At 42.6% G+C, this 24,637-nt stretch overlaps 1 protein-coding gene across 4 annotated transcripts in view; it reads left to right on the forward strand.

The window, feature by feature from the left end:
* Nucleotides 1-3,374: 3,374 nt before the first annotated feature.
* nbeab (neurobeachin b) overlaps nucleotides 3,375-24,637 on the forward strand; it is a gene marked incomplete at both ends in the record, with an annotated part of 283,508 nt that continues 262,245 nt past the window's right edge. For all 4 annotated transcript variants that reach the window (XM_083636986.1, XM_083636987.1, XM_083636988.1 and 1 more), the window contains one exon: nucleotides 3,375-3,653. In XM_083636986.1, the coding sequence (XP_083493112.1) occupies nucleotides 3,375-3,653 (279 nt within the window). The remainder of the gene's footprint in view (nucleotides 3,654-24,637) is intronic.

Raw genomic sequence — 24,637 nt, forward strand, 5'->3', positions numbered from 1 at the left:
GCCCTTTCTGATAAACTGATTATTCATCTTCGCTCTGCACATGTAACGCCACTGAGAAGATAACACTGAAATTAAATTGTTTCTCTCACAGATATTAATATTTTCTAAGAAGTTAATTATCTGACTTTCTTATGGTCAGATAATTTCATTATCTGACTTCATTATAATAACTATTATACAAATTATCATAAAACATGGGAAACCTCAATGGCAATGTAGCCTTTACAGTAATTGCTTCAGTAACTGTTGAAGCATGATACTGATTCTATATGCATTTTGTACAGTGTGCTTTTTGAATTATAATTCTAGTATTTGGCTGAATGGTTACTATCTGTCTCCGTTCAGAACTTGACAAAAGCTAGAGAAGACTTGCTAGTTTAATTTGCCCACAATTTTGTGAAAATCAAACAAGCTTATAAGGCATACAAAGGATCATCTTTGATTAACCCTCTCATTCACCAGACATGATGATGTAAAGATAGTCTAAGCCATAGCAGAAATATACTCTGGAATGTTGTTTATAAGATCCTACTGTGGCAGATCACCTTACCAACATGAGCAGTACATGACTTGCAGCACCAACAACAATATTTTGCATGCAGGTCATTCAGTTTGTATCTGCGGTTCCTGACTGAGTCATTTATGGCTCTTAGCATCAAAGTCAAAGCCCCTGCACTGACCTCTATTCAGCACCATTAAGTAGCACTGCCAGGGTTTTCATTGGACTGGGGACCAACAAACTTAACAGAGAGGAACACTGTTTGACTGATAGAGGATAGGAGGGGTAGAAGGCCTGCTGGTGATTTCACACTGACATTATTAGATACAGTGCTGCTGCTGATGGGACAACCAAGGAAAGACATGCATATGACAATAACTCCTAAAGGACACAACAGCTATAAAGCAGGTGCATAATTCAGTCCAGCCTGTATTGTGAAAGCACTATGGGCCAGTTATGAGCTCAACAGCATTTTGAGGAAACATTTAGAATGGCAAATGAGATCACAATGAGATTAAAGCAACCGGCATCACAGAATGAAATGCTATAATGTTTTCATTAGTTGGTTGGGGAGACTTAATTATCAGACTGTGAATTGTTCTGCATATTGCATTATCACAAATTAAATCAAGCTTTAGAGTGGGATGAAAATAGACTTTACAGGTAAAGCTATATGACATTATCTTCACCTCTCTTGAAGCCATGCTGACACAGATCAGCTTAATGAGGTCATGAAATGCAAACTCAGCTTCTGGCTGTCAGTCAGGACGATCGACAGAATTGGTGCCAAGCTGTCAGTGTCAGTCAATTTTATATAATATAACCACTGGGACCATATGGCGATTTTGTTGTGTTTCTGCACCCAAATAAATAAAACAAATATCAAATAAAATATTAATGTTCAAACGTGTACATTTAGTACAAGGGACAGTGGTGTGGCCTAAAGGTTAGAGAAGCAAGCTTGTGACCAGAAGGTCATCGATTTAATCCCCTGGACCGGCAGGTAGCCTTGAGCAAGGCCCTTAACCCCAATTTACCTTACAGGCATAGTCTGTGACATCACGTTGAAGGCTGGGTTCACCCAGGCTACCACTGAGGTGCCCTTGAGCAAGGTCCTTAACCCCCACTGCTCCAGTGGAGTTCATTAGTGGTCAGCAGATCAGACTGTGGTTGTACTGGTCAGCTTATGAATGTGTGAATGTGAACAGGGCGCTCCTGAAAAAGAGAGCATTGCTCCCAGTGAGACTTGTCACTCCCCCGTGTATGTAAAGGTAAAAAAGGAGATGGGTAGGCTATTACTTAACCAATTTAATTAATAAAAAAAATCACAATATTTGATGATTGATTCGTTTGAAACTTCTTTCAAAGTTCTTTCATGACTTTCCCACTAATGCTAGCCAAAGCCTACGAGGCTGTTTGTAAACATCAGTTCAATACTGTGACCGGTACAGGCCTAATACCTGCTCACCGGGTGAACTGGGAGAAAACTGGACATTGGCCAAGGGAATTAATCTCAATATAAGTGAATTGTTGTATTGCTTTGCATAGATGGCTATCCAAGGTCACCTTTGTGCCTCACGGACTGATCAATGAAGTACAAAGATCTGGAGCTCAAACCATAATGAGGCTGAGCAGGTCTTCTTCCTATATAGCCTACGTTTGTGTTTGTGTGCAGAGAGAGAGAGAGAGAGAGGGAGAGAGAGAGAGAGAGAGAGAGAGAGGCTTTGGTCAAACTAAGAAACTATGATGACAAATTCAAAGGAGCGATGCAGGTTTTGGAGAATTCAGTCTGATAGCTAGTGTGAAATCAGAATTATTTTATAATATTACTGAATACTGAAATACACAACTCTGCAGCTAAGAAATTATATTGTAATGTGTTACTGTGTAATGGGTGGAGATAATAAAACCCTTTCTGACACATCACTGCATTTACCTGATTGGTCCAAATGGCACCAATTAAAGGGCCATTTTGCCGATTTTCAACCAGCTTTGTATCATTACAAAATCAGTAGTAGGTTGCTGTATGTAAATTAACAATGTTTAGAGAAACATGCCAACGTTTTGGGAGATTCACCTATTTGCCATATATCTCCATAAAGATGAGAAGATGTGCTTCTCTTCTCTGTGCATGCAGTATCAATTTGCTAGAGACTAAACCCGTTTTTGAACCAGGCCATAAACATTTATCTTTTTATATAAAAGAGAGCAAGTGGGCAATCTCTGTCTGTCTGTTCTCTGTTCTGTTTAAATTTTTGTCCCACTGATGATGTCATAGGAATTGTGACATCACTGATGATTTTAGGGGGTCCATGGAGGACTGACTTACTAAAAAAAAAAAAAAAGGACTGACTTGCTTTTGCAGCCAGCCTCAAGTGGCCATTCGAGGAACTGCAGTTTTTTTGTAACGCGTTATTTATCACTAACAACGTATTAACTATTTGTAAATAATTAGACATGAACACCAATGTAAGTTAGGGCCCTGTAAAATAATGGGTTACCCCGTTTTTTGTACTTCCGCATTGGCCGACCGAAGCCTGCCCCCGCGGTGGAACCGCAGGCAGGGGGCGGCAACATGGCGGTGACAGCACCGACTCGTGCACGGAGAGGGAGACGCGCATGCCGGGGCACGCATGCACAAACACAGCTTTGTACACACCATACAGGTTCAGTCCGTTCATGTAAACCTAATAGACACCGACAACACGGGTTTACTCACTGCAACTCTTCAGAGTGGATGTCCTGACCTGAGAGACAGAGAGAGTGATTTCTTGCTTTGCTTTTCTTTTCTTACATTTTTGGATTTCTTTCTCGTGATGCTCCAGAGCTGAGAGCTGTGATCAATATAAGAGGGGGCTTCCCGATTTGGCTGGACATGACAAGCGAGAAACCCGTGACAATGCCGGCGGGCTCGTTGTCGCTCTCGGACCGACAACCTCCTCCAGGTCACGGGCAGCAAGGGGCTACGGGCTCCGCTGCTACAGCCGGTGAGAGGATGATGATGTCCGGCTCAGGCTCAATGGTCCTCCCGGCTGGGATTATCAATCCGTCGGTTCCGATCCGGAATATCAAAATGAAATTTGCTGTTCTTATCGGACTGATTCAGGTCGGAGAGGTTAGCAACCGGGATATTGTTGAGACAGTCCTGAATTTGGTAAGTACATGTTTTGTATCACTCATATGACTGGACATTATCTAATCCTATCGTGAATTCGGATGGCAAATAACGTTTTAAATTAATCACAGCATGTCGTTTATTCATTGGATGGCAACAATGTTCTGTAAAGGCTCTGTGTAGGTTAATTTTGTTTTATCAAATCTATAAGCCTTATGCGAGCAGAAGTGCGAGTTAACACGCAGCAATATCTGAAGTAAACATTACAAAGTGTCTCTCTCTCACAAACACACACACACACACACACACACACACACACACACACACACCCACACACACACACACACACACACACACACACACACACACACACACACACACACACACACACACACACACACACTCACACACACAATGCCAATTCTCAAGTTTTTAAAGTTGAACAAAGTCACAACTTCACAACATGTAGGTGTAACTGACTCCTCCATGGCTGTTTGCATAATGTGCCTCACTATTGTTTACTTACAGATCCAGCAGCAGCAGTTCTGTGTAGTAAGTAGAGGATGTCAATGCAGATGATGTGGGCTTCATGGGGAAGCATAGTGTGGCTCTGTGTGTGGCTGTGGAATATCTCTTAGCCGGTTGTTGCACACTCATTTCATTTTCATTCAAAGATGGCTTATTTGTGTTTTCAAACCACAGATATGATGATAAGGTAGGTGGGTGATGCTAGTGATGATGAGCAGATGGCTCAAGAACCGGCACGCGAGGCACGGTGCCTATCCAGCTGCCACTGATAACTTGGCTAGCCAACTCTCCAGCAGTGATGGAGTTGATGTAGAATAGATCCTTGCTTGGTGTAAGCCATTTTTAATTAAAGTTGGGTTTAATGCAGCAAACGCTCCACTTAAAGCCCCTGCAAAGTAATAATCCTTCCATTGCTGCCTCTAGGAATATGATGGTCATGATGACCCCCTCACCGCATATTTTACTTGCTTAACTTGACTATCTTAGTACTACCGACTATATGGAGGAGTTTCTTATAGCATTTTTTAAGGGAACTGTAAAGACTTTGCATAGACTTTGTTAAGACAATTGTCTTAATTCAAAGAGAGGAATGGAGCACACAAATTCAGTGGCAAGTAGATTTAATAAGGTGCAAAGACGCCGTGTGCGTTGAAACGTCAGTCTTTCCACCTTATTAAATCTACTTGCCAGTGAATTTGTGTGCTGCAGTCCTCTCTTTGGGTTCAGTCACTTTGAAGTGGCTCATTGAACTGTTTCCAGTATTTTGTCCCGTTCTGAGAGCACCGACCTCCCTCTGTGGAGGAGCTGAAGCACAAGAGATATCTTCTATGGTCTTAATTCAGTTTAAGAGGTAAGACAAGAGAGTAGTGGTCAGGGTTTTGAACCCATGCGGTGGGTATGTTATGCTGTGGGCTTAGCATATGAAACCAATGTCCTCCATCTGTAATAGATGTCTGCGAATGTGGAACTCCTCTTGGTATTCGGCATATACTGAACTGTAACTAGTAATATGAAGAGAGTGTAGAGCCAGCACATGTGTCTGCCTATCATTACTAAACTGTAACTAGTACTAATATGAAGAGAGTGTAGAGACAGCACATGTGTCTGCCTATCGTTACTGAACTGTAACTAGTACTAATATGAAGAGAGTGTAGAGCCAGCACATGTGTCTGCCTAGTTAGGTTACTAACTGAACTGGAACTACTAATATGAAGAGAGTGTAGAGCCAGCACATGTGTCTGTATAGTTAGGTTACTGAACTGGAACTACTCATATGAAGAGAGTGTAGAGCCAGCACATGTGTCTGCCTAGTTAGGTTACTGAACTATAACTACTCATATGAAGAGAGTGTAGAGCCAGCACATGTGTCTGCCTAGTTAGGTTATTGAACTGGAACTACTAATATGAAGAGAGTGTAGAGCCACTGCCAGCACATGTGTCTGCCTAGTTACGTTACTGAACTATAACTGCTCATATGAAGAGAGTGTAGACTAGAGCCAGCACATGCGTCTGCCTAGTTAGGTTACTGAACTATAACTACTCATATGAAGAGAGTGTAGAGCCAGCACATGTGTCTGCCTAGTTAGGTTACTGAACTATAACTACTCATATGAAGAGAGTGTAGAGCCAGCACATGCGTCTGCCTAGTTAGGTTACTCAACTATAACTACTCATATGAAGAGAGTGTAGAGCCAGCACATGTGTCTGCCTAGTTAGGTTACTGAACTATAACTACTCATATGAAGAGAGTGTAGAGCCAGCACATGTGTCTGCCTAGTTAGGTTACTGAACTATAACTGCTCATATGAAGAGAGTGTAGAGCCAGCACATGCGTCTGCATAGTTAGGTCACTGAACTGGAACTACTAATATGAAGAGAGTGTAGAGAGCCAGCACATGTGTCTGTCTAGTTAGGTTACTGAACTATAACTACTCATATGAAGAGAGTGTAGAGCCAGCACATGTGTCTGCCTAGTTAGGTTACTGAACTATAACTACTCATATGAAGAGAGTGTAGAGCCAGCACATGTGTCTGCATAGTTAGGTTACTGAACTGGAACTACTAATATGAAGATAGTGTAGAGCCAGCACATGTGTCTGCCTAGTTAGGTTACTGAACTATAACTGCTCATATGAAGAGAGTGTAGAGCCAGCACATGTGTCTGTATAGTTAGGTTGCTGAACTATAACTACTAATATGAAGAGAGTGTAGAGCCAGCACATGTGTCTGCCTAGTTAGGTTACTGAACTATAACTACTCATATGAAGATAGTGTAGAGCCAGCACATGTGTCTGCCTAGTTAGGTTACTGAACTATAACTGCTCATATGAAGAGAGTGTAGAGCCAGCACATGTGTCTGTATAGTTAGGTTGCTGAACTATAACTACTAATATGAAGAGAGTGTAGAGCCAGCACATGTGTCTGCCTAGTTAGGTTACTGAACTATAACTGCTCATATGAAGAGAGTGTAGAGCCAGCACATGTGTCTGTATAGTTAGGTTGCTGAACTATAACTACTAATATGAAGAGAGTGTAGAGCCAGCACATGCATCTGCCTGCTTTGACCATCTGCAGGAGTAATGCAGCAGAAGCCTGTTTGCAGTGTTTGGCGTCTTCTTGTTAGCGCAGCAGAGATTAATTGCGGCCTGTTCTGGCACAAGAGAAGCCACTTTGTGGAGCAGGATAAATTGTAGCCCATGGCATGTTCAGACATGAGAGTAGTGCTGCAACGGCCTGACTCTTTGACACTTTACCCCTGACACTTTGCTGTGCTATTTTCACAGGAAATGTGCACACGGAAACACCCACCATAGCCCCCACTGGTTTATTCTCAACATTAATTGTCTATAGCAGTGGTTCCCAACCTTTTGCGACTCAGGTTCCGTTTGGAAATCTCACAAATGGTTGCGACCCACATCCGACTGTAAACAGTATGGAGGCAAATAAAGGGAGCTGTCCATCAGCACCACACAGAAATCAGAAACTAAAGCCACTTTCACACAGATCGAAACTGAGGGGCTGCCTTTTAGGGCAGTGGTGGCCCAATGGTTAGAGAAGCGAACTTGTGACCGGAAGGTCGTCGGCTCAATCCCCCGGACCGGCGGGGATAAATCTGGGTGGGGAAAGTGAAAAGGCAGCGCTTGCCCCTCCCTCATTACCACCACTGAGGTGCCCTTGAGCAAGGCCCTTAACCCCAACTGCTCCAGTGGAGCTCCTCAGTGGCCAGCAGATCAGACTGTGGTTGTACTGGTCAGCTTCCAGGTGTGAATGTGTGTGAGTGTGAACAGGTTGCTCCTGAAAAAGAGAGCATTGCTGTCAGTGAGACTCCCCCTGTATAAATAAAGGTAAACAATTTTTTTTAAATCTTGCTGAACACAAACTTCCCTGTTTCATTAACTTTTGTTACCCACAGACATGCATTCAACCGAAATTCCCATACAAAAATCCCATTGCCTCCCCCCTACGAACCAGCAGCGCAGTGACTTCTGTATAAGCCTACAGAAATACATGATCCCTGCAGTACTCTATGGCTGGTCTATAGAATAGAGAATGTCTTAATCGTTGGTAACACATCTGAGCGGCAACATGCACAAAGCACACAAACACAAGGGAGAAAAGAGAAAAAGAAAGAAAGAAAACAGTGAAGTGCCATACAGTGTACAAGTGCAAACCATCATCACCAATATATACTGTACATAGCACATTGCACTACATGTATACATTGGTACCCACACACAACTGCGCCCACGCATGCGCACATATAACCACCCACACACACACACACACACACACACACACACACACACACACACACACACACACACACACACACACACACACACACACACACACACACACACACACACACACACACACATACACACACACACACACACACAAGCACATATATGCATATACTGTACAGACATACAGACACTCATCTCTCCACACAGCAGACTAGGATCTGCCACATCGACCCCGCCCCTATGTTGACTCAAACGTACAGAATAGATTCACATCTGAGCTTCTTTATTAAGTTTAATTAGTTTGTAATCTTTCCACATTTCGCTTCACTTTAGTTTATCACATTTTTAAATGTGCACTAACTAACTAACTAATTAGAGAAGTCTGCAGAACATAAATAACACCACCCTCTTGATACTTTTCGGTTTGTTTTGCTCTTCCCTAAACCTCTCTGCATTTCAAAGTAATTTGAGCATGCTGCTATCCATGTAGCTGGTTCTGTGTGACAAACATCAGTCAAACATACGTACTTATCCGATCCTAAAACAGCTGTGATTATAGTTCTAGTAGTGGATAATTAAATCTCGGTCATGGACCATGCCAATACTTTTGAATGATACATTTAATTGACAAAGGTTGTAACTTGTTAGTGCTTTGTTGTGGCCACTTAGGCCACTTTGGTTCTATTTGTTTGCAAACACAAATAAAACCACCTTAGTAATTATGTGCATACAAATGAGCTTGAGTTAATGCAACAATCTTGGGAGCAGATGACATGGTAATTGTTTGTTATTATTTCTGCCACTTCATCTAAATTACATCACATAATGTGCATGAATTACTCAAGGCAGGGAAGGGCATAGAGAGAGCTAACATACACATAAAATTAATCTCCCTAGTCAAGTATACAGATGCCATGATTCCATGAATGATTATGCTGAAGTTCAGGTATGTCTGTGGGGACACCAATCTGTTTAAACTATGGAGAGAGGGAGGTCTGGAGTACACTTGTGACTGATAGCACATAGATAGAGGTCACGTGGAGGCTGGGTTTACCCAGGCTAGGTCTGGAGATCCTGAAGGATCCTTGAATGCACCTCATGGGTTCTATTCTGTTATTTAGTTGCAGTTGCAGTTCTTTCTGTGGTTAACAAAAGTTTATGGTCCTTAGTGCTTTGTGTTCAGTAAGATCATCTTCACACACCACCTTCTTGATTTTTTGCTGCGACCGCCGTCCAGCAGCTCTATACAGTAAGTCACTCTGTCTGTCTGTCTGTTGGTCGGTCGGCCGGTTGGTCAGTCAGTCGGTCGGCCCACAAAAAGTTCACCACCCTTTGACAGTGCATTCCAGGCTCCAGCAAAATGGTATTCTGCCGGTCTCCTAAATGGGCGGAAAATGGGTCCAATATTTACTTTTACATTTACATTTACGATTATGGGGCGAAATAATCAGTCATAATCTAAGCAAAATAATCAGTCATAATCTGAGATCACATTCACTTCTCCCATTGACTCCAATATACTCGGGCCCTGGAGTCTCCTAAAACCTAAACCCCACGTGACACATATACAGGAAGTGTACTATCTCTACTGTATATTGAAAAGTTTCTGGCAACGCCACTTGGACAAACCTGATACAAGGGGCATTGCCATGATGCTCTTAAAGAAACAGGTGCCAGTAAAAACAAACGAAAGTATACTTTGGAAGACAAGATGATACATAAACTATTAAAAAAAATGCTGATAAAATGACCATTTGAAAATTCTAAAATCATTGCTCCTCCCTAGCCTTAATGGCCTCAAATAGGCTCTGACCATAAATGTAGATGATGCACCTATAGTCAAAATTGGTATGATATCATCAGCAAGGATATCTGCTTATTTACCACTAGACATCAGGTTGTAAACAAACCCACTTTGCCTCATACTTACTGTGCAGTTTATGCCAGTTGTTTTTTCCAGAGAGCATTCAACAAAATAGCTGGCGCACTGCTTTCTGCCAAGATGGGACAATAGAAGTCAGTATTTTTACATTGCTAATTGTGCCACTCAGTATGAATCATTCAGTTCTCTGACAAAAGAGAAAGCCTGAATACTCAACAACACCCGACAGATCCACGGCCAAAGTCAAGTATGATCTGTCTGATAATGAGATCTGGGGGAGAGGTGTGAAAATCAGATAGCGTAATCTAGAACATTATGGAAACCTCGTGCTGCAGATCTTCATCTTGACATTTGGCAATATCCTACTTATCATTTCCTGTCAACAGTCGACATAAATACATGGAATAGTAGGAACCTACCAAGTCAGGTCACAGTATTCATCAAATTTAATCATCAAGCTTATTCAGGCTCCCAATAAGCTTTACCCTGCTGAGGTACTACACCAGTTGCCAAGCGTGAGGTTTTACTAGACAGATGATCAACAATTTGCACTAACATGGGAAGATTGCTTTTGCTACTATAGTATTCCCTTCCCATCTGTGTCAGTACTTTTACAGTTAATTCTCTGTTGCCCTGCAGAACATGCTACAGACAGTCTGAGACAGACCCACTTACTGCATACTAGCGCTCCTATGTGTTGCGAGGAAAGAGGGGGAAAAAACTGTTATGCCAAGATACTTTTAATGATAAGCCGACAGATTCAGAGTTTTTACAGCCTTATTGCCTCGTTAAGTATAAGGTCACCTATCGTTGCCAAATCAATTATTTTCATTAGCTTAATGGCATTACGTATGCTATCACAATTGGCCTTACAACAGCAATGATGCGCACTGGACTTAGATTAATAATCACTGATCCTTGCTGTTTCTGGAGATGCTTTTGAAAGCAATTTGACAGAGTCAGAAGAATCAAATTAAGAAAGGGAAAATGGCTCGATACTTTATGTGAAATGAATTGTTATGATGAGACTCCCACACACTGTGAACTTGTACAGACTAGTCATGATTGTTATGATCTCATATGTATGTTTATTTTTGGAGTGGCTCAGCTTCTTTATGTGAAGTGTGCATGCACCTCCCCCCCTTGTTTGTGTGGGTTTCCTCCCACAGTACAACAACATGCAACTCAGGTAGACTGGCAACTCTAAAGTGCCCATAGGTATCAATGTGAGTGTGAGTGATTTGTCTACCTGTCATGTCCAGGGTGTTTTCTTCCCACCCAGCCGCCAGGGCCCTGAGTAAGAATAAGCATTAAGATAATGATTTAATCTATATTCCATCACAGTGATAAGACAGATTAGTCCAGACAGAGTTTCACTGAAAACAGCAACAGGTCACTCATTGTCTCACTATGGAGCAATGTACACAAGAACTGAACATCATCACCTCACTTGACCCTAAAAAAATATTGTTTTGTAAATTGTAAGGGAGAGTAATTGAATGCGCTAAATGTCCAGCTGTTACAGTGAGTGTTGTTTCACCATCCCTTATCAAACCTAATTAAGGTGGGTTGTCTTTCATCTTTCATGCATAGGCGGGCCTGAGATGAAAGCTGTAATTGAGATGATGTGTTATGAGACAGGTTGCTCAGTCCTCCTACCTTCTAGGCTGATGTAATTCCACTGGAATTAATTGCAGCTTATTAGGCGAGTTTCAGGAGCAGGGCCACACCTCAGCCACGCCTCCTACGGCTACGCATCCCCAGGCGTGAGTCGCGACCAATCTAATTGACCCAGATATACTGACCTAAACCTTGGCTTCCGTATTCAGCACCCCTCCCCCCCACCCTCTTCTCTCTTCCCATCTCCTCTCTCCTCTCCTCCTCCTCCACAGGACACTAAAGAATGGGGGTCTGTCGTAGCCCAGGTGCTGCGGCTGATCCCCACGAAGCCTGCTGCCCACACCGCAGACGGCATTCATCGCGTACATTCAATAAACTCTGTCATTCATCTCTGCACATTCGATCATCGTTGATCACCCGCCGCTTATTGTAATAAATCTGTTCAACGTTCCTGGTTGATGTGTGGTCCTTGCAGTGAACCCGAAGTGGTTGATGATGGCAGTAGCGGCTGGTGCATTGTTGTCCAGGGAGGGCTATATATTAGGGCTGTGGCGATTCACTTATCTCCCGATTCAATACTATCACGATACTTGGGTGCCGATTCGATATATATTGCGATTCTTAAGTATTGCGATTCTACGATTATTGCGATTCGATATTACGATTTATTGCGATTTTTGTTTCTTTTTTTCTTTTCTTTTTTCAGTTTGTTTGCTTTTTTACACTAGATTAGAACATGGGAAAAGTTGAATCATACACTACTGTAAATTATATCATGAGTAGGGCTGGGCGATATAGTTAAAAACAGGGGCGGACTGGGATCATAATTCAGGCCGGGCATTAGATACCAAGCAGGCCAGGCCGATATGGGCCGACGCGCGTGAAATTTGGGCCATTTGAAGCCCAATTTGGGCCGTTTGAAGCCAGATTTGGGCCGTTTGAAGTCCAATTTTACAATGAGATGCACCCACTTTAACCCTGAAGTGTAATTATTACTTCAGACTAACTAATAAAGTAATAAAACCACTAGTAAACCAGTAGGCGGCGCCTGGCCTGCTGTTCAGTGAGTGGCCTGACTGCGGGCACCCAATTTTTTTTTTTTTTTTTTATTTTTTTTTGCGATTATCGATTCTGGAATAAAAGATCGATTCAAAAAATCGTGACATTAAAAATCGCGATACTTAGGTGAATCGATTTTTTCCCCCACCCCTACTATATATAGGCGTGGACGATGGGGTTGAAATCAATATGATAATCATAAGGATTCTTCTCAATATCAATATCTATGTTTCACGTATGCAAAATCAGTGTTCATCTCATTGAACTGAATGGTGATGTCAAACAAACCTTATATTTTCAAATAATATTCCTGCCATACCTCATTTGATCAGTTTTTAAGTCACATTTTTTAGACAGCAAAAATGTCACTATTAAAATAACTTCATATCATCACGATGATTCCACTGAAAGACAACAATAATAGGCTATTGAATTATCGTCCACTCCAGCCCTAAATCAAGCAAATAGTAACGGACGTTACTAGCTACTAGAAACGTCTGAAAAACACCCGAGTGTATTTTCTTCCTGTCTGTAGCCTGTTTAATGGCGAGCTCAGGGTGATGTGGTCCAAGCTCTTTCACTTGATGCTTCTCCTGTAAAGTCCGTCTCTCAAACGGCGTCGTTTTGAGTGACTTCACATAATTTTCCTTCTCCATTCTTGCAAAACGTCTTTTGTGTTTTATGGCAGTTGAAAACAAACTTCTTTGCTTCGCGCGCGTGCTGCAAAGCCTCGGCGTGGGACTGCTACTAGTGTTTATATATACTGCGTCGCTACCCTATGGTCGCTACCCATCTACGTAGCCTAGCCTACGTCACAACACTCACTCTACCTGACCCCACCTCCACCTGGTCGCTAGATACGTGCGCCCAGAGCCCTCCCAAATCCCTTTGTTTTTGAGAGTGAACAGCGCATGTGCAACTACACAGATCCTGATACTCTAATGATCTGCACTGGTGGAAACCGGAAGTAAAGTAAAGTAAAGTAAAGTCCCCGGACGGCGTCCGTGGCAATTCGGTGCAAGAAAATATTGACCCAAAAACAGTACACATGTAGATAATTATGAATCTACATATTTATTGCAGATTATATACTCATTATCTAATATTCACCTCGCTCATAAAAAAATATATATATATATAGCCTATAACGTTTTATTTCCCTCTTCTTCATGTGGATAAAGTAGGTGGGGCGGCGCCCTGGCGCCCTCTAGTGGCCGGCCGCTATTGGTTGATGGTGTGGTCCTAGCTAGTGAAATGATGTAACAAGAGGGAGCTTGAGTTCTACCATTTTGCTTGAAGGCATGATGATCCAACTTTAGCTTCAGAGTGAAACAGTGACTGTGTGAAGTGCACCACCACATAATGTTATGGTACCTTCTCTGTCATGCACAGTGATGATGGATGGATGGATGGATGGATGGATGGATTGATTGATTGATTGATTGATTGATTGATTGTTTGATTGATTTAATTTGCGTGATGTATCTTAAAAACAGGGCAGCAGTGGCTTAAAAGTTAGAGAAGCGAGCTTGTTGTGGCCAGAAAGTCGTCTTTTCAATCCCCCGGACAAGCAGGATAAATCTGGGTGGGGAAAGTGACAAAGCAGCGTTTGCCCCTCCCTCATTACCACCACTGAGGTGCCCTTGAGCAAGGCCCTTAACCCCAACCGCACCAGTGGAGCTGATAAGTGGCCAGCAGATCAGACTGTGGTTAATTAAGGGTTCTTGGCTCAATCCTACAAATAATTTCCCTTATGTTTTACACTAGCCATCTGGAAAAAAAATTTGATTGACTGTGTGATCATTTTTGCCAGTTGGCATACCATAGAATACTATTTAGGTGTTGCTGGCTGCTTGCATATCTTACTAATATAATATAGGGCCGGCAATAGGGCAACAAACACAATTGTCAGTGACATCATCCCAGAGGAACACAATCATCCGTGACATCATCTGTGATGTCTGAGAAAATAGTGTGTGATAAGTGACATCATCAGTGATGTCATAGAAAATTGTGATGTCATAAATCCTTCCCTGCTGAGGGCCTCAACCTGCAGCAATTTTTTGTTTATCGGCCTTGCAAGTGCAGGCATCTGCCGACGCCGATGATCTCAAAATGCCATTAATCGGCCCGATCAATCGGCCAACCGATTAATCGTTTTTTTTCTACCTCTGGGGTTAAGCTTGTTTCAATACCTGAATAACCCGAACCCACAACTCAACTCGTCCGGCCGCGCCCCTTTATGCTAATTCTACTGACGTTCGCGCTATTGGTAAGAGCGTTATTATCCGGATTATTATAACAGATTTTTATACAAATCGAAAAGCTGTCTTGAGAGATTAGTGCTTGCCTGACTGCCAAAGACTGGTGGGGTCTTTGCCTGATAGTGTTGGGCAAATTCCTTCGGCAAACATCATTATCATAGCCTATGGGACAAACATTGTTAAGCCGAGCTTTTCTGTTTGGATTGTTGGTACAGTATGCTAACATGTAGATCTGGAACACTGCTTGTTTGCTTAATTTTGGAGTCAAATCAATATTTTGTGATTATTAAATCACACTATTATTTGCAAGAAGATAATCTGTTAATCAGAAGTGACAAATATTTGTTGTGAAAAATAGGATTGCAATGGTTTTTAGAAAAGAAATAGAAGAAATTTAGAATAACTTTTGGTAAATGGGAGAGGGATTAGAGTGTGTTATTTGAGTAGTATAATTTTCTTTTGCATAAACTTGCCCCAAATGTTTTTGAAGTCAACACTATCTTCATTGGTGGAAAAAGTGGCTAGATTTGTCTCTCCTCCAGCCATTCCCAACCATCGACATAAATAAGAGTTCCCAACCTGTGGGCCAGGGCCCACTGGTGGACCGCGAAGGTATTGCAAGTGGGCCGCCAAATTATTTGCAAAACATTATGATTTTCTTGCAGTGATTTTTATTATTATTATTATTATTATTATTATTATCATTATTATTATTATTATTATTATTATTATTATTATTATTATTATTATTATTATTATTATTATGTAGAGAATACATTCCTCCATTATTTAATTTGTAATCAATTACAGTAGTTTCTGATTTCTTTGTGGTGCTGATGGACAGTTCCTTTTATCGTTAAAATAAAAAGTGCTCTGAGAACGCAAATTACGCAATATTTGACCTCTGCACTGTTTATGGCCAGATGTGGGCCGCGGACATTTGAGATTTTCAAATGGGCCATGAGTCGGAAAAGGAACTGCTGCTCTAGCCGTATTTGAGAAATAAAGTTGCCCGAACTGTCTGAAATGTCACCAATCTATTGACAAAGATTCCTAGTTGACAATGGCAAAAGTGACTAGGAAATCACTATGGGGAAAGTGGGTACACCATAAACATAGATTACAACACTTCATCACAAGTTAACTCCTGGAATAGCATCATTGATGATATATAACAGTATAAGAACTAATTATTCATATTCATTAGTAAGAGTTAATCTTGCCGGCCTGATTTGTGTAATACTGAATCTTTGTCAGCATCTTTACATTTTGATAAATTGGAAAATAGGGGAGATGTTACTTCTCCTGCTCATAGTGATGTGAGTTGACACTGCTGAGCTCTGTCCTCTGTGATTAGGTCTGTCAGAGAAGAGGGGTTCCCTTTAAAACCTCGCCTTTTTAAACAAGCATGTGTTTGTTGTTTACACATTTCATACTAGATACTGATGTACAGTAGTAGAAGTCTTTGGGAAGTGCCTCATATCAAATACACAAATAAATACGCTTTCCCTGCGACTACCAGTTCAATGTTCTCCGTGGAGATGATGGCTTCAGGGAAAACTTCCCAGCTCCTGTGAAGGTTACCTTTGTTCTTCACAGAAGCCATCTAAAATTCATGTTGTCCCACTTTCAAAGGATATGCCAAGCTGGCAATTTTAAAAGGGATGTTTTGTCATTGCAATCGAGGCATGTACAGGGCTGTAGGCCTAATACTGTATGGTTATATCTCTATGGCTGTAGGTAAGGTGACTCGATGTCTTCATTTCTTTCCTTCTCTTCTTTCATTGGTATATTGAAAAATCCATCATTACATTGGGAATTGATTGAAAACAAAGTCATGCCTGTGGTTGTCCTAAATGAATTAACTTTGACTTCATAGTTTTAAATGAAAATCAATTGTTCGCGATAAATACCACAGTTGAAACCTTTACATCTACCACATCACAGAGCATTCCTAAAAGACCGAGTACTACTTTAATACAAGCACACTCGGCTGTCAGGGGACAATCAATACCCCTGGAAATACATAATAGATGAAAGACACATGGCTGCCCTTAGCAATGTTCTGTTATGGTTGGCCTTCTCCACTGTAAGCAAGCATCCCTCTGCTGCTGTCTATTTGTCACTGGCACACTGATCAATCTTAGGTCATTGTCACCTCCAGTTATTGGCAGACTCTGGCAGAGTGTCACTCTCTAGATTCCATTCTCTGTTTACAAAGTTGTGGCGTAGTTAGTAGTTGTGGAGGCTTTCTGTGTCGCTCTTATTACAGGATGGCTCCTTGCCTTTTTTGGTGACAAGACCTACAGTACTATATGCATAGAGTATCACAATTCATCAGTGATTTACTTTGGCTTTGACACATTTATCTACTTCTACTGGGAAAACAGTCTATAAGACCTGAAAAATAAAATAAAAATAAAAATAAACAGTTCAGTACTTTTTCAATTAGCTTCTCTCCACTTTAGCAGGGAGACGAGGTAAACAAGGATCAAGCAAAAACAGATCTGTCAAAGGCCTTGTGATTGAGTAAGTTTTTAATGGCATGAGGAATGCAATTTAAATACTCTTGCTTAGCCAGACAATACTCTGCTTTTCGCTGTACCAGGCCAGCACAGAGGAGTCGTCTGGCAGAGCCCATTTTTGAGCTTGGATTGTGCAAAAAACATTTGCATGTTTTTAGTGGGGCTTCAACCCCAGGCCAGCATGGGGAGAACATGCAAAATCCACACAGGAAGGCCCTTTTGACGAGCCCACCCGGGTAGTAGGCACTGAGGACATGGAGATGGGGGTGCACGACTGCACGTGCACCAGTGCCCACAGCGTCCCAGGCGGGAATCGAACTCACAGGACCTTGCTATGAGGCGAAAGCGCTACCACTGCACCACCGTGCCCACCGTGCAGCTGGGGTTGTTTGAATATCAAGCAACCAATCACCAATCATAGATTGCAGCAGAGGTACAGGACGGACAAACCCTGTTTTTATTAGTCACAATGCACCAATATGCATTATACACACACACACACACACACACACACACACACACACACACACACACACACACACATACACACACACACACACACACACACACACACACACACACACACACACACACACACACACACACACACACACACACAGACATGCTTAGAGGCTCCATGAGATTTTTCCTCCGCATTTTGCCCTTCCTGGCTCGTCCTCCCGGTGGGCAGCTGCAGTGAAGCCCCCGGGGACCAACTTCTTCCAACTGCCGCTGGTCAGATGACACTCTTCTTGCATGTTTTTAGTGGGGGTCCATATTGATGTTATATGGAGGAAACCCCAGGGAAGGATGCTTACAGTGGAAGTGTTGGGGTGGAGGATAATGTTGTTGTGGAACTATCATGCACACATGGGATGAGCCCTGACCCGTATTGATTGTAGCCTGAAGTTTTTCAGTACCAACAAAAGAAACAATCTATTTCCATCATAAACCTGCTAGCGCTCTGCTGCTAGCTGGACGGCTAGCTTCATTGTTGCTGTTGGGTGTTGGAGGGAGGGTGGCTTTTGAAGGAGGAAACACACAGTCTTGGGTTTGAATCTGGCCCAGGCCTCAGCAGCTAACATCTGCCAAGCTAGACTACTAGACAAAAAAAAACATTTTGTTCTGGTTCTGGATTTGTAAGATCATTCCACGCGATTTGACCCACTCTCAATCTGAAACTTGAATAATTGTATTTCTTGTGGCAGCACAGGGTGGTGACATAGTATTGCAAGTAGTGAGCATAGGTAACACTTTACAATAATGGTGCACACATGTGCATGAATTGATGGTTAACTCATGATGAATTAAGCCATTAATTGATGCTTACCGCATCATCAACTAATGAAAGGTATGTTTGATGAACACACTGAGTCATATATGAATTACTATTAATTAAGTAGGCTATGCCTATATCATCATGGATTAATTCCTCATCAACACCTAGTATTAATTAATACCGTAATTCATGTGTTAATTACCACTATCGACATCCAGCTCCCTGCAACCGGAACTTTAGCGTTACCAGACCGCAGTGCCGACAGTCCGCAATGCCGATAGCCCACAAGCAGAACCAGCTGAGCGAGGCATTGTGCAGCGTGTCGGGGACCGGCTGGAGCTAACCTCTCCCAGCCCCCACGCATCTGCTTATAGCCGCCATTACCTCATTCATCATGTGTATTCCTTCCTCTTCGAGGCTTGGTCCACTGCAGGGACACAGAACATGTGGCCGGTGTTTTGTGCCTATCTTACCGGGTGTCTAAATGCACGACCCAGCAGGCCAGCCACCCCCTACCACCACCCATCCACTACCCAGGTTAAGAGCCTCTCTCCCGGCCCCAGACACCCAGGACAGCCCCCCTACCACTACCCTGCCCAGGTGCCGGGGGGAAACAGTCTCCCCTAAGGGTGAAGTAGGCCTCTCCCCTCTCCCCACGGCCTGCGTTGGTATCCATTCGACACTGCCACCACTGTGACCGACTCTTTAGGCTTTGCAGTTTGTACTCTTCGTAGAATAAGAACACAGAGGCTGCTGTTGATGTTTGGGCCGGTTGGGGCAAGACAAGACCACCACGTTCTGCAAACCAGCTATCTGCTAGACCACGAGAATAAGTGTCAAGAAAGACATGGCACACAAACAATTACTTCCGTTGCCTGCCATCAAAAATAAAAGCATGCAGAGCTCAGTACTGCGTAGCTCGTTACAACATGAATTTTGACTTTTATTCTGAAAGTCTTGACCGGAAACCATATGTTTTCTCGTGGCTGCCTTGACAGGCGTGCAGCCCAGGCCAGCCCCTAGTACCACCACTCAACCACCCAGTCCAGGTGCCTCTCTCCCGGCCACCAGACACCCAGGGCGCCAGACTGGGCAAGCCTCTTTTAGGTAAGGTGACCAGACGTCCCCGATTTTCAGGGACAGTCCCCGTTTTTGGGGACCTGTCCCCGGCTGGAGCTGTCCCCGAAAATGTCCCCGATTTTCTACTGGCGTCTGCGGCCGATATGACTCTAGCTCTAGTGGGCTCATTCTTAAATCTAGAGTGAAGATACTTATAGGGTGTGAAACAGTAAGACCTACAGCATCCATTGGGACCAACAATACCATGCTACCTTGTCGGGAAGGAAGGGATTTTGGAAAAACCGGCATGGTCAATTTCAAAGGGGACCCCTGACCGCTCTCACTTCAAGATATCTGAATGCGAATGGATTATATGAGTACCTATGAGTCTACCCTTTACAGACGTGTCCACTGGCCAACCACTCAAGCAAAAAGGTTGCAGGAGGCTTACGGGCGGGTTAAAAGCATATCAAAGCATCACATGTCTATGTAGCCCATTGATCCAGGCATCCAACAAGTGTTTACATGTTTTGCTGCAGTTCTTTCAGGACATCTGGAACAAAGAAAAAGCACTCAGGACTGTAACACCGAAAATACTTTTTGAGATCTGAGGCTTTCATAAAACATTCGGCGCTGTAGGCCTAATGCTGCTGGAGAACACAGTGACATTTTGTAAAGGGGCACAGTGAATGAAGTGTGTGTGTGTGTGTGTGTGGGGGGGGGGGGGGGCACCAGGGGCCGTCTTTGTGAAGCCGACACTATTTATGAATTTTTTGAGTTGAGTTGAGTTGAACTTTATATTATATATTTCATATTAATAAATGAAACCGGAATCATCCCCCTTTTTTATTTCATAGGTAATAACATTGGATATTTTAATGATATATTGATTGCCGGACTGGAAATGTCCCCGATTTTCATTTGAGAAATCTGGTCACCTTACTTTTAGGCTACTGTCAGTTTGAGTTTACCCGGTGCGCACCAAGCATCAATCACTCGATCAGCCCGAGCCACGAGAGGATCCTCCATAAAATAACGTACACTAGTAACAAGTAATCAGAATGATACTGATAGACTAGCACAGCTGCTGAAATAGCCGTAGCTGGGCCGGGGCGCCCATACACACACGCTTCCCAGTCATAGCGCCAGTGTCCCCGCCAGGCCTCCACCACTGACAAACTACCGTAAACAGCAGAGGCGACTCCGCTGCACCCCGAACCCCTCTCTTTACAGCCAGCTAGGCACCGGTCAAACAAAGAGAACTCTCTTTCCCCGAAGTCGAGTATGTTTCCCCTGAGATGTTGCTCGGACAAGTAGGAGCGTGGGTAGCGCATCCCGTCTTCGTTATGCAACGGGGGAAACTCACTCGATTTCCCGGTTGCAGGCGACTGGAAGTTGATAGTGGTCATTAAGACATGAATTACCCTATTAATTAATGCTAGGTGTTGATGAGGAATTAATCCATGATGATATAGGCATAGCCTACTTAATTAATAGTAATTCATATATGACTCAGTGTGTTCATCAAACATACCTTTCATTAGTTGATGATGCGGTAAGCATCAATGAATGGCTTAATTCATCATGAGTTAACCATCAATTCATGCACATGTGTGCACCAGTATTGTAAAGTGTTACCCATATCTATAGGACCTACCTAGGTTCAAGCCCTCATGTCCGAATTCATCCACCCTGCTGAAATGTCCCTGAGCAAGACACTGAATCCCTACCAGCTCCAGGAATGCAGTTCTGTAGCTGACTTTTAATATAGCTGAGATAATGACCCCCAATAAGCTACATGTTCTGTATTTAGAGACCCTCTCGCTGTGTGAGATAAGAAAATGAACACTTGAAGGTTGATCAAGAATGGCAGTGTTCACCTTGAGGAATTCCTTACTAAGCTTACTTAAAAAAGAGCCTGTGAACCACATTCATAGTAGGGTGCTACACTATGCTAAATTGTGCTCCCCTCAGTAAAGTTCAATCTCTGCTAAGCCATCCAATTTCTGCCTCCAGCAGTCTCGTCTGATTTGCTTACTGATAATCTACTTGTGGGTTTGAGGCAAAAATGAAATATTCAGATTTTGTGTAAATTTGTTTGTTGAAAAGCAATTTTCCTGAACTGTGACATATGCTGAAATGTATTTTCTTATCCTCAACCAAGGACAACGTGCCAGACTGCTGTTTTTTTTTTTTTTTTTTTTTACAATTGAATGTGTGCTGTGCTGTGTTTGCAAATGGTTTTTCCTGATCTTTTATTTATTTTTTGACACATCACAATCACATCTTTTCCTCACAACAACAAAAAACTGAATCTCTTTTCTTTTCATGTCTTATTTAGTTACTTAATGCTACGTTGTCATACACAATCTTTCGAGGGAAACAGGGGTATTTGTTACTCCTGTTTGTCTGTCTGTGGAGTTGAACCTTGTACTCACTACTCTCGGCCCCTGATTGTAATGTTGCCGAAATAGGAATTTCAACTTCTTCTACTTCTGCACTCGTTGTAAGTTTGTCTGGAAAACGTCGGCATCAGCCAAACTCTTTAAATGGAAATGGAAATGCCAGCGGGGATATTATAGCCTTTGTGGTTTCATTGATAACTAACACCCAATGCCTAGAGGAAATGCTAAGGAGATAGGTCATAATCCAGTGCAAAGCCAGGCCATAGATGCATTTTCTCTCTGCTCTCCCCTTGGCCTTTCTCTCCTCTCACCACACTCAGCCCGATTACTCGCTCATGCATTGTTACCCCGCAGAGATCCCGAGGGGATATGATTTGGCTGCTGCCTACATTAGCATCAGAGCATGCCGCATTCTGGGCTGCAGCTCCCGGCTCAGCGGGGTAAAGCTTACCGGGGGGGGGGGGCAAGCAACTGACTTCTGCTTGTGAATATATAGTGAAGACTGTGGTGATGACAGTCTGTCTTTTAGGACAGTTCTGGACAAAGAGTTGTTGCTGTGCTGTACAGTAAGGTGCATAGTATGCATGTTCAGTGAGGGGATGTAGAAGGAGAGAGAATGCAGAAAGCTTGATACACTACTGACACGGAAATGGAGAAAAGTAAGTCAATCTTACAGTGGTATTTGTGAAGCTGTGACCAGCAAATGATAAAATACTGACTAAAATGATTATCAAAATAATCAATTATGGACTAGTTAACGAAATAAACCACTCGTCTTTTAGTTGTTTTAAATCCAGCAGATCTAAGGAGAACTAAGGAGTGATGTTCTAAGGAGAACATCACTGGACCACAGGACCAGTGATGTCATTTGTGCAGCATTGTTTTTCAGTGAAGTTATCCTTTAAGAACAGGGTTCTTACTTGCCAAAGTTATTACCAAAAGCACATTGCTGTGTTTTTGTCAAGGAAGATCTGAATTTGACTTATTTGTGTTGATATCTCACAAAAATTACTTGATCCAGTTGTATTTGCCATCATTCCTTCTCCACAACCTCCGAAGAGCATATTCAAATTGAAAGAGCAGGTGTGTTTAAAACCATGGCGCATTTGACGTTCTTTGTGACAGAGTCTGGGCATGCGTATTGCGTATGTATACGTACATGCTCACATACATGTATGTATGTGAGCTAAATCCAACCATCTCCTTTCCGCTACCATGATCTATAGACATCCAGTGAGCAGGCTTGTGAAGGTTCAATTGAAATTATAGTGGCAAATAAATGGTTTATTTATTTATTTATTTAATTATTTACTTATTTATTTATTTATTTATTTATTTATTTATTTATTTATTTAAAATGTGTGCACCTCCTACACAAAACAATAACAGGCCTGACAACAGTAGCTTAACCCGGCGGGCTGTGGAGCAGGGCGCAGGGAGACTAACCTGCCACTGGTCAGTTACTGAGCCATTGTTTAGCCAAAGACAAGTGTGTTGGATCAGCGGCAACAGCAGCAACAATGTGAACACTCTGGCTTACTCCCGGGTGGAGCCGGCGCTGGCAAGCCACCAAATCCCAGTCTGAGTGCTAATGCGTTGTCTCCCCCCATAGGAACACAGGGCCCTGGATGCTGCTGCACACATGCTCATTTCTATGGAGATGAGCTGCATCTCTGATCAGGCAAACATGCCAAGTCACATTGCTCAGTGTAGCAGGATGACAGCAGCTTACTGTAGCAAGGTGTTGACATCACAATGCAGACGAAGCAGAAGCAACCACTGGACCTGAGTCACCTGATAACTAGCCTGGATCGTGAAGGCACAAAAAAACCTGTGGGTTATTTACATCGCTGCCCATGGAGCAGGAACTATCTCTCCAATCTCTATTTAGTCTCAGCTTCTGAATGAATACACAAAAGGGGCATTAGAGATGCAGCAAAGGAAAGGCAGATTTGTGGAAGTGAAAAACGGTTTGGCTTGTATTGGACATGGCCTAGCTGCAAAACAGAATTTGTGTTTGTTTGATGCTGAGTAAATGAATCCAAAGGCAGCCAGTAGTGTAATTAGATGTCAGGGTTTGAGGGATTTGATGTTTGAATTGTCTCTGTGTCAAGGAATACTTGTTTGCATGTCCTATAGCCTAACCGCATGCATTTAGATGGAATACGACTCATAGCCCAATCTGTTTCTATAATAGCTTATAATAGCTATAATAGAACACTGTGTTCTCTTTCTCTCTCAACCTCATCTTTTGTAGCTCTTCTTTGTCTTTAAAGTGGGAATGATGATTTATTCAAGTCACGCAGCGAGGGCAAATAACAGGAAGACATTTCCTCACCTTTCAAACCCTTTTGCAACTGGGTTGTGATTGAAATCTTTGAGGCTGAATATGCGAATGGAATACACAAAAAATGTCCACACGCATTGCTCCACACCAAGCTGGAGATTTAGAATATTTATATTTAGAAATCTCCGCATAGGAGATCAGCATGATGGGCAGTAAAAATAATGGCTAATGCAATAAATTGAAGTTACTGTACGTCAGTGTTGTAGTCAAGTCACTACATCTCAAGTCAAGTCTCTAACCCCCAGTGTTCAAGTCCAAGTCTGAGTCCCAGTCACCAAATTAGAGTCTGAGCTGACTCCAAGTTGAGTC

Source organism: Poromitra crassiceps (genome assembly GCF_964638095.1).
Source record: "Poromitra crassiceps genome assembly, chromosome: 5".
NCBI lineage: Eukaryota > Metazoa > Chordata > Actinopteri > Beryciformes > Melamphaidae > Poromitra > Poromitra crassiceps.